Source organism: Macrosteles quadrilineatus, unplaced genomic scaffold (genome assembly GCF_028750875.1).
Source record: "Macrosteles quadrilineatus isolate MER2022 unplaced genomic scaffold, UCM_ALF_1.0 Scaffold_3__2_contigs__length_128488019, whole genome shotgun sequence".
Taxonomy (NCBI): Eukaryota; Metazoa; Arthropoda; class Insecta; order Hemiptera; family Cicadellidae; genus Macrosteles; species Macrosteles quadrilineatus.
The window spans coordinates 52,406,442-52,418,264 of NW_026542596.1; the positions used below are offsets into that span (position 1 = coordinate 52,406,442).

The 11,823-nt window shown below is 35.5% G+C and overlaps 1 protein-coding gene across 6 annotated transcripts in view; it reads right to left on the reverse strand.

The window, feature by feature from the left end:
* Positions 1-11,784, reverse strand: part of LOC128988956 (prolyl endopeptidase) — a 61,452-nt gene extending 49,668 nt beyond the window's left edge. The window contains exons 1-3 of one of the 6 annotated variants that reach the window (XM_054410752.1): positions 11,649-11,784; positions 5,552-5,650; positions 3,208-3,431 (exon numbers count right to left, since the gene is read on the reverse strand). In XM_054410752.1, coding sequence (XP_054266727.1) covers positions 3,208-3,431; positions 5,552-5,617 — 290 coding nt within the window. In that variant the 5' untranslated portion in view covers positions 5,618-5,650; positions 11,649-11,784. The other 5 variants (XM_054410753.1, XM_054410754.1, XM_054410751.1 and 2 more) reach the window with 5 other exon arrangements.
* Between the last annotated feature and the right edge of the window lie 39 nt (positions 11,785-11,823).

Genomic DNA, 11,823 nt, shown 5'->3' on the forward strand with positions numbered 1-11,823 from the left:
GAAACTTTACGAGAAAAGTTGTTCTTTGGTGTGAAGATATCAGTAACGAACGTGTGCACTTTCCCAGCCTGAACTCAGTTTGTGAAACCAACTACGTTATTGACATGAAACAGTTTGTAAACTTTTTAAACGACCTCAAATCTGAGTTAGAAGCTCGATTTTGTGACTTTGACAAAATAGGGAATGTGGTTCAAGTCCTAAATAACTGTTTTTCTCTAAAGCCTAATGGAGAGTGGACCAATGAAGCAGCAGAAGTTTTGAATTGTAATAAAGCAGCCCTTCAAATGGAAATAATAGATTTCCAGGAAGACATTGTTCTGAAGGACAAATTTAGACAAGTCCCGAAAGAACTTTTGTGTGAGCTATTTTGGATTAAGTATGTGAGCAGTGAAAAATATCCTGCACTGAAAAACTTGGCCATCAAACTTTGTACAATGTTTGGATCAACGTACACATGTGAGTTGGCATTTTCAAGGATGAACTTTATCAAAAATAAATAAAGATCTCGCCTCAGTGACAGCCACCTCAACAACCTGATGAGAATCAGCTGCACAGGATTCATTCCAAACTTTAGAGAAGTGGCCCAAAATAAAAAATGTCATTTCTCTCACTGAGTTTGAATATTCTATGTGAGTAATCTTTATGTATAATTTCTAAGTGAAATTAAATTTTATGACACAATTAATAATTTGTGAATTTTTTCCAAACCTAAACAATAAGCTATTTTCTGATAAATTCAAACTTTTATATGGTATTTTGGCAACAAAAAAATGTTACAAATAGCATGCGCAAATAGGCTAAAATCACACCATTTTAAATGACATTTTGAAATTTCTTCTGGGGGAGACCCCCCGGACCGTGACAGTTTTGTAGGAACTTGGAATGGACCTCCATTTAATTGATGTCCACTGGTCTAGAGCTGTGTGCAAAAACCTCCCATCTCCCCACTTATTTGTCATGAATAAGTAGACATTTTTAAAACTAACTATGACGATTGCATTCATAAATCTCAAAACGTAATGTAGGCTACGGCCATATCCTCCTTAAAGCTGTTTACTGGCTTTCTAAAGCCATTATTAATGTCTATATCTGTGTCCAACTGTCCAAAAACCTCCCATTTTCCTGTTATTTGTCTTTGTCATGAGCAAATAGACATTTCAAAAATCAAACCATGACGAACTTCCATTCATTAATTTCAAAACATAGGCCTACTGTAGACTACGAAGCCATATCTCCTAAAAGCGTTTTGGTGACTTTATAAAGCCATTTCTAACGGCTAGAACTGTGCCCAATGGTCCTAAAACCTTCCATTTCACCTGTTATAAAAAATACAGGTTCAAAAAAAAAAAAAAAAAAAAAATACAGGTACATTCAAGCAAGTAGACATGTTTTTTTAACCTTACGTTTTTCTCCATTTCATAGATCTGTCACAATATGTATAGTATGAAATTCAGTAGCAGCCTTGTCTACATAAACTTTAACACTAGTGTTTATATAGTCAATGGTAATAGGCTACTGGTGCTACCGCAGATTGCTGATTGATGCTTGTGTAATGTTAGTGGCTAGCAGACAATTTGACACCTAACTATGGAACATCAGGAAATCAGCTGTTTCCCCTCGCATGCTCGGCGCTCGCCTTTGCCCTAATGTCAACAGCTGACTGCTGTAAAAATTGAATGATGCGTACAAAAATAGCATAATTTTGTTTTATTTGTTGTACTATTTTCCACAAAGTTTATCCATGTGAAACTTAATACTACTCCTGCCATTGCTTATTAAGTTTAATAAAAACTACATTGATGTCTGTTTTATGACATTGCGTGTTTTAAGGACGAAATGTAAGATTAAATTTATTTTTCCAGGGTACAAGGGGGGGGCTTTAGCCCTTGTAGCCCCCCCCCCCTAGGAACAGCTACTGGTTATTAGGATTGCTTTAGATGAAGATTTTAGTGATCCAGACTCTGAGCGGAGTGAAGAACCGCTGTGAAACTATACAGTGCCTTCCAAACAAAAAGCACGAGCAATATGGAATTTAAAATTTCAGCTATGTGACAGTAATACCAATTCAATGTTTTGCATGTTGAATAATTACACAACAGGGCAGAATATTTACCAGCCAATGATCCTTAAGAACTGTTCACCGAAAGAGTTGTCATGAATTTATCTTGAAAACTAGATTATTGGATAAAGGGTACCACCTATACACTGACAATTTTTATACAAAAATCCCCTTAGCTGAGCGACTCTTGGAATGTCAAACCTTTTTAACCGGAACAATTATTAAAAAGTCTATATACCTTCTAGAACTGCCAAAAATACCTCCAGTTCTTGGTGCCTAGGAAAGTATTTATTTTAGACAAGGCAATATTTTGTTATCACAACTGCCCACAATGCTGAGGATGGAATCGTACAAAGTAAAAAGGGAGCTCTTTTGATTCATGATTACAACCAGTCAAAGGGCGGAATTGACGTCAAAGAGAAGTCTGTCTACCAAATGTCACATAACCGCTCTACTAGTGAGTATTAGAAGATTGTTTCAACTTTGTAAACATTTGCATGGTAAATCAATATGTTCTTTACAAAATTAACACAGACAATCTACTGGAGAGAAGAGGTTTTCATATCACCATCGTTGAAGCTCTTGTAGCAGCTGGAATCCCTCAGGAACCTCTACCTACCCTGGACCAGCCGGAGATCAACACCTCCTCAAGGAGCTGACAAGGAAATGTGAAAGGATGTGTATGGTATGCAGCAAAGGAAGGACAAGATTCTGTTGCCCTGAATGCAATGTAAGAGTGCGCCGTGAATGCTACCATAAACTACAGCACTTCTAGAGGTCAACTCGTGGTACTAAGCGGAGACTGCAGAGAGAGCGTTTGGTTTCCGATTAACATTTGTGACTATAATTTCTTACTGTATTGTTCTTACTGTAGCTAAACATTTTTTTTCTTTGTAGGCCTACATTGTTCCACGCTTTAGTTATTTATTTTTTTTATTGAAAGTGAATGTTTTTATTATAACTTTGTTTCATAGTTTTGGTTGAGTGAACACTTGAGGTAATAAAACATTTATTTTTTTTATCATATTGCTGCATAATGCCCGAAAATTGCCTGACACTACGAAAAAAATTGACAAGACACCAGGAAGGTTATACATTTGATTTATTTTGAACTCTAAACGGCTTATACAGTGTTGATAGATACAAACCTTTGGTTTTGTAGACCGCTGTTTTTGTAGAAGAAGAACTTATTTCCGTGCCGGTAGGGACAAGAATATTTTGGATAGTTCCAGTATTTTGTGAGATATTCATTTATTTTTGTTCGATATTGACATTTCTCCAGGAACGGTTGAGTGATGGCATTTTGTGCGTCCACAAATTTTTTGGTTTCATCACTATCAGGGTCTTCCAGCCACCTGTATGGATCTCTGATCTGCAAGATAAGAGCATTCTGTCATTTGAGTACAAGATGTTTCAGATGTTTCCAAATAAACAAATTGGTTTGTAATCAATTTTCATAACCAAATTATTGCAATTCAAAAACAAAAAATTACTATAGCATTCCCAGCAATCAAATTAGCACATTGATCATAAGGCTTCTCCATAGTTGTAACCTATTAATCCAAGAGATCAAGTGTCTGCCTTCACTGCAGTAAATAAATGATACATTGAGGAAAACAAAGAGTAAAAAGTGTTAACTGCAAGAGTTACTAAGTGTGGAGTTATGAGTTACTGCATGTTGGTCAATTTTTTATCTTGAGTGTTTTAATTTAACGGCTGTTTTTATATGTTTTTTGTAGGGGTGTGCGAATATTCAAAATTTTGAATCGAATCGAATAGTAAACCTACTATTTGATTCGATTTGTTCTATCTACGAGTATTCGATTTTTTGAATAGTTCGACGGTGGTCAAATAGTTCGGACCTTTTCGAATACTTCGCATCTGGTCACATAATTAGTTAGAGCTTTAGAAAACATAAAACAAATCAAGTTGGCCAAAAAAGTGTTTCAAGTAATTAATAAAAAATTACCATCGGGCTAAAATACGAATAGTAATCAGTTTCTATCGACTATCGAGTGACAACGTTTCATTTCCAACTATTGTGTAATCGTGTCGTGAGTTTCCGATGAAATGAAATAATGTCCTCCGCCATTAGCCAAATGAACAAGGTCGGTAAAATAGTTCCGTTCTAACTTGGTTTGAAAATAAATAAAAACTGTTAAGCTGCTTCAGATTACATAAAAATGCAATACAATATTTAATTAAAACTTACTTAGATATTTTATTTTATTATTTTTCAACATTATTAAACTCATTACGGTATGTGCTGCAAAACACTACGTTAGCATTCATCCGCCTTCATTGTTCTTGGCGATGGCGATCGGGTTCAAGTTACGTTTTGTTCTGGGATCACGGTAGACCTACATAAATCTAAAATACGACATTGATGTGTCTTTTTCGAGTGAAGTAAAACTGAAAAAGTGATGGCGAATAAGACACCGGAACAAATTATACTGAGTTCTCTTATACATGGTACCAAAACGCGCACCGTCACCTTTATAAACTTGAAATATGATTTATACAAATGTTGTCTGCTAGATAGAATAAAACGTAATTCGCACTTGCTATGGAAGTCTGCTTCTCTAGCAGACAACAATTTCTGTTCTTTCTTTTTTTCTAACTTATTGCATTAGCGCAAATTGTGTTACAAGACAAGAAGTTTTGAGGTTGGAGTTTAGAGAGAGTTTGTTTAGCCTTTAGTTAGATAGCAACGACAAGTGGCATATCTGAGTCCTGAATAAAGTCTGCTTGGTATTGATCATTCAACCATCAGACTTGAAGGCCGACACTATGCTGTAACACAGTAACTACAGTACTAGGTACCTACCTTAGGCCAGTGGTGTAACTACAGGGGGGGATGAGGGAGATCGAATCCCCTCCCCCCCCCAAGGCAAAAATCTTTGTGAATAAAATCGGGGATTTCCAGTGGTGATTACGTAGAAAATCATCATATTATGTTGGCAACATTGCCGCTCAAGCGCTGTAAGTTTAAAGTTTTCAGCCTGTTAAAATCAATTCATAATAAAAACTCAGTAGATACGGCTCTTCACGTGCAGTTTAGAAGGCTACAGTACAACAACTTAATGATAATTTGTTTGTTTGTTGTGTTGTGATTATGATTTAGTTACTTGCTATTTCCTGATTCTGACTGGCCAGAGACAGCCTCAATTGGGTTGATTTTTTGAGTTCTTGTGAACGTGATTAGGCCTACACCTCTAAAATGCCTGAAAACGCGAGTTTGGAGTTCTTATTTGCTGGGTACCCCCCAGGCCCCCCGGTGTTAGGGCTCCTCCATCCCCCCCAAATCCCTGTTCTAGTTACGCCACTGCCTTAACCCAGGCCACTCACCTACGTAATATGATCAAACAAACTCTTAGGCCAAATAAATCAAAACCTCTATGAACTTTAACCGTTTGTATACAAACTCTACTCTTTTGTTATAACTAATGAAACTCCTGAATAGACATTCTTATTTGAGAAGAAGTTTGTTACCTGGACTCCGTGGTAGTTATCAACAACACTCTCGTCACGTCTAGCTGCTGGATATTCAAACTTCATCTCCGCTAAGCTCTTTCCACTCAGAGTAGACACCTGGAGCACAAGCAGGGTTAGAGGCTAGAGGCAAAGAGAAAGTGCAATTGTGTGAATAACGGTAAAGGCTGAAATTGGATCTTAGGAAACATCTGATTGTCTATCATTTATCATCATCATTCCCATGGCAGATGCAGCGATGTAGCCAGTATCAGAATGAAAATGATATGGTTGAATAGAGCCACCAACGGACTGTGTTGTTGTCAATTACTAATCCCTGTAAATTTGATATTTACGCTACTTGTAGACATAAAGTGCATATTATTTAGACACATCGATTGAAATAAAAACTACAGATGAACTATTTTGTATTATCACCAAAGGATTGAACATGACGAATATTGCTGTCAACAATTCTTTCCATTTCGTAACACATGATTAAAGTATTAGAATTTCTTAACAAATAGTTAGAAAAAACTCACAGATAAATCATAAATAATTAATTGATAACAAATAAGTCTTAGCAAACTTTTGCATAGAATCTATATTATTAATATAATTTGTTGGATTTTTGTGTGCAGCAAATCGACCACTAAATATTTATTTTTATAGGCATATTGAGTATCAAAAAAGCTCTTATCCTATGTGCCTTTTACAGGTTTGGATCATATCTCATGAAAGCCCTTCGTCCTACAGGCTTTTACAACTTCAGAGTCTGTGCTAAAGTCTGTTGTCAATCATCTGAACTTTTTCAAGTTTACATTTGTTTACATCAAATCAGATCAAATCATCAAAACCGATGGCCATAATACAATTTTGTTTACATCCATACGGAAATTGGGTTATCTGCAGTTGGTGATGTTTCAGTGAATTTTAGTAAAATATTGGAGGGAATGCTTTTTAACTTATATTAAATGTAAAGAATAAAATGACTTCCGTTGAATGTTTGTGTTGTGATAGGATTTTGTGTTTTCATAGTATGTTTTAGGGAATTTAAGTAAAATTTTGTAATGTTAATGTTACCATATTACGATCAACCGCTTTTGACAGTAGCTTGGATTGAAGTGAGGAACATTTTGTCATCTCTTATTGAGGTCATCTGCGTACACCGAAAGTTCCGGAATGGTATTTGTTTGAAATGTAAAGAATATATTTTGTGTTTTCATAGTATATTTAATAAGCATTTGTAATTTTACTAAGATGCCATGAAGAGATAGTACAAGCAATGAAAATAATAGGGCAGCAATGAAAATAATAGGGCAGCAATGCAAATAATAGTGATATGATAAGAAATAATCGTTTTCACCATTATCAACGATATATCAAATATCACAGGTTTTGAAGTCATGAAGTGACTTAAATATCAACAGGTAGGCTACCAGAAACCTAAAGGCCTACTACTTTACTTGAATTAACTTAAGAACACCATTAATGTGCTGACATCTAATTAAGAAACTTACAGAGTTTAAAAAGACCAGTAACTAAAATGATGCGGACACACCGAGTTAACTCAAACGAGATGAGTTAGGATGGACTAGAACATTTCAACAAAATTACATAATAATCCTAAACCACACAATGTTGTAAAAGCCTGACAAACACAAAGCTGAGAAGGAATGAATTGTGGAATGATGAATTGCTCATATTTCATGTTACAAATGTCAACTCAAACACAAAACTATAAAACTAAACATGCAATAAACAACTTTTACAGTAAAAATTCGCTTTTAAATATTCAACACCGTGTTTTTTTATCTAAATATTACTATGTTAAACAAAACGAAGATAAAGAGAGGCTGTTATGATAAGACACAGTAATTGATATTTTAAAACCTACTACCATAATGAATATTTTTTTAAATATCTAGGATAGAAATAATATTATGATGTATAAATAGAATTTCTAGTAGACTGTGTTATTTGAGTATTTTATTAACCAAATCAGTCATTTTATACCTAATTTTTTCAGTGTTGTATAATTTATCTTAGCTCATTTTAAACTTAAGTCTGTAAGAATTTTTTTATTATCAAGCAAACTTCTAAATCAGCTAACTTGAATGTGAATAAACTGCAGTAGGCCTACTGGTATAAAAAAAGAGAGTTTGTGTAGACCTAGGTATAGTTTAAACTTAAGAACTGGACCCGTTGTAAAACTCAAGTTATGAGAGTATGATGAAGAACATAACTTTCTTGCCTACTATTATAGGTTTTAAGGGAAGATCCAAGAGAACAAAAACTCAAGCTAGGGTATCCTTACTTTTTTTACTGTACTTGTGTTTAGTGAATTTCCCGTAGTAGGGAATAACTAAGCTATTGCCGTTTAAGTCTCATGGTAAGACATAGAGACGAGGCCGGAATACTTTTTTTTATAGGTCTATATTGTTCAAACCACCGTAACAAGGTTTTATGAGCCACAAATTGTTTTTTCTCATTTTTGACCTACCAAACAAAGAACTTCCCAAATTCTCGCCAAACTAGAGCTTAAAAACCAAATAATTTAGTATCTTTAAGTGCTTTTGACCAGTTACTTATCAGTTATGGAGAAAATTACAAAAATTGTAAATTTAAATTTCTATTACTTAACACGTTTGCTGTTGACCGCAAGATGCCGGGACGGCGCCAGGAGCTGAACTAGCGCTTGCAGCTGCGTAACATTGCCGGTGAAACACTGAATTACAGTAAAAACAACAGTAGTTATACTGGATAGCAATGTTCTGCAATAAAACTTTCTTTGGACATAGTACTAAGCGATTCTGATAGATAGCAGAACTAGGCTACCCAGGTTACAGTCGGTAAAGTAGTGTCGCTATCTAGCAGGAAAGAGGTGGCACAAAGCACTGTTCAAAACAACCCTGGTGGTGACTTTGGGAAACTATATGTTTTTTTGTCATAAAAGTACGTCCCCACAAGCTGCAAAGAAATATAGGACGCTCGAGACGAGCTGGCTGATCCATGGATACATTAAACAACAATGAACGGTGACGTTCCGAAACATTCCTATCTCCTGGCGCCATGGCACCGCTGACGTTCCGGAACGTACGTAGCAGCAGCAAACAAGTTAAATATGAATACCCATAAGGTAAACATGGGAATTTTCGAAGCCTCATTAGCAGAGCCCCAAGGGATTTCAGGAATGGGAAGAATGGGAATTTTTAGAGTCAAAAGTGTAGGAAACTACGGCCCAAGACATTACCAAGTGTAAATCCACTCCCATATTGATTTTTCTTTAAATTTTTGGTTCTAGGGTGAAGAAACGGTTTCAGCTATTGGTAACCATCATCGATTTTGATAATCTCACTACAGACTAAGTGCGGTACGGACAAATTCTAAAGGTACCTTGGAATCATTTTCTAAACAAGCCTAATATTAAAATAACTTACAGTAGCTCAAAAGTAAATTAATCAATTAACAGGACAAAACAAAGAGAAATCACATAAATGTTGGAAAGAATAGGCCTATTCACCACTTTAAAAAATGGGGTTACTAATCTAATCAAAGATAAGTCAACTAAATATTTAGGAATAACCATTCATATCTGAAAATTTATCCTGGAAAAACCATGTCGACAACATAGCAAAAAAATTGATATAGTTGCATACAATCTTATCCATAATTTTTTTTAGATTTAGACCTACTGTATTGTAATTTTTGAAGACAATTTTTAATATATCATGGAATAAACGATGTTTGATTTGATTTTGATTCATTCGAAGACTCCAAAATTTAATTGATAGAGAGATCTGTTAGATAGAGATATGATTTGTATTCCTGCATTTTAATGTAGCCAACAAACGTTAGCAGGGTCAATGTTTTTAGGGCAAGTGATGATGGACTCAACATGCTTTTGCAACAGGTAGTACTCAAGGACCCAGTAGATAAGAGTCCAATCTCCCGTATAACTTAGAACTGCATGGAAACATTCTACCAATCACAGCGCTGTGTCAGGCTTTGATTATGCTAAAGATAACTTATCCGGGATCAAATCAAATCAAATCAAATCATTTTATTCAGCTAAGTTGACAATACATTGCATTAGCTAAGTCAAAATAAAAATAATACAGCTTTCCTTCTTCGTTTTAAATAATTTTTCCTTTATGGGATTTGGGACTCCATCCAAACAGTAGGCCTACCTACCTAGTTTTTATCTATTGCCGCAACGAGCATTGAGCGCTACGACCTGTTGAGTGTCAACAACATTAAATCTGACAATTGAATACAGTAGGCTATTTAGTGATTGCTAGAGGTTATGTTCATAGCGCCGTCGGTATTCAAGGAGTTAATTAATTAATAGGCTACTAAGTATTGATCCTCTAGAAATAATACTCAGTGATGCTAACATAATGAAATATGCATTTCTCTGTCAAAATAGCAATGTATGTGGGTTATGTTATGAGGAGAATTAATTATAAACAAAGAGACAATGAAAACAATTACCTACTATACGTAGTATGAATTAAACAGTTTATAGGCCTATCGGTAGGCTACTTTGGTATTATCGGGAGGCCACCCTTATACAGCGCGCTGCGCCGGTTATGTTAGGTTGGGTTATCATAAATATGACAACCCAACCTAACATAACCGCCGCAGTGCGCTGTATACCTACTTGGCGGAATATAGCGGCGGCGACGCATTCAACTCAATCCTCGCCGACATCGCTCTGGGAGGCAAACCTTAAAGACCACAAATCGTAATCATAATAGGCCTAAGTCTTGAATTGAAGTGTGTTCTTTCCAATTAGCCTATGTAGCCTATTTTGGTCTCTAGTTAAAAAACTCTCTCTAAAAAAGCTGACTCTGGATAATACCAAAGAACCGGCCTATCAAAAAAAAAAAAAAAAAAAAAAAAACCCTCCTATAGTAACATTTAAATCACTCGTTTTTTATTTGTTTACGCCACACTACATTATTTTGACGAACTTCCCACGCAAGGATTTAGTCCAGAAAACAGCTGTTTGCCACCGGCTTATTCAAATCGGGTTTCATTGCGTACTACTGTAATGCAATGAGTTTTACCGAACACCAATCAGCTGATTATACTGTATTTAGGTGGCAGTGAGTGGTATAAACAAAAACATAACCTCTCTTAGAGGTTATGACTAGTGATTTTTAGTCCTTTAAGTTGGTGGAAATATATAAGGATTTTTACGGATTTAGTAAGTTAGTATGGCGTAAACTATCGTACGTAACTCATCCAAAATGTGTGTACCGGACTTGTATGGTAACTCGACTTCGTCTCGCACAGGAACGACCACACTCGTCCAGTAAACACTTATTTTCAGGACTAGTAACAACGTAATATACTAATACCTTCCCTCGGTATCAGTAGCGAAACACTCAAAAAATGTATGCGTTCTCCCACTGAGTTACTCCACCAGCCGCCACTGAATTAAGATAGGCCTACCTGTTAACTTAGGTAGGCCCTAAGTCATATAAAACTACATCTTCCTGAGGATTACAACATGAGATGGCCTTGCCAAATTTTATAAGGAAGCGTAAACTTAAATTAACCACCAAAATAAAAGGGTGATTAGAATAACTTAAGGTAGCCTTAAGCATAAACATGGTGCAAACAAATGTGGCACTACAGGTATAAGTCTATACACTATCTATCGAAACTAAAACCTAGGCCTAAGTTATTTGTTATCCTAACCTCGGCAGATGTTATCCTCCTGCTAATATCCAAGTGTATACATCTGGGTTGAACAATTAATCCTACAGTTGATTTTAGGTTTAAGCCAATCAAATAAAAACTGTATGCTCTTGAAAAATTTAGGCCACAGTAGTTTAAATTAGACATTGACTTGAGTTTTATGAAACTGTATATGCCTAAAAATCTTAGCATTTTCATTGTTTTCTGTATTAACTTTTATTAGAGCTAAGGCCTAGGTTTGTTTCATGCTAAGTTAAGTTAACACCCACCAAATCGGTTGATAGATATTGTTCAGAATAAAATAAGAAAACTATCCAGTAGGTATACTCATAACCAACAACTGGAACCGAGTATCAACCGATACATCAATAATAGGCCTAGTATTGGTCCTAATTATTCACTCACTCACCACTTGAATTAAATGACAGAAGTAAAATCTAAACTTTACTAAAGCACTGGGCACTGGCAGTTTGAGTTCAGTCAGTAAAGAAAATAATTATTAACTAATTAACTAAACTCTCTCTACTGTTACTGTTGTTATGTTATGTATGTTTGTTGGCTTGTTCTGTTCTTGTTGGGTAAAG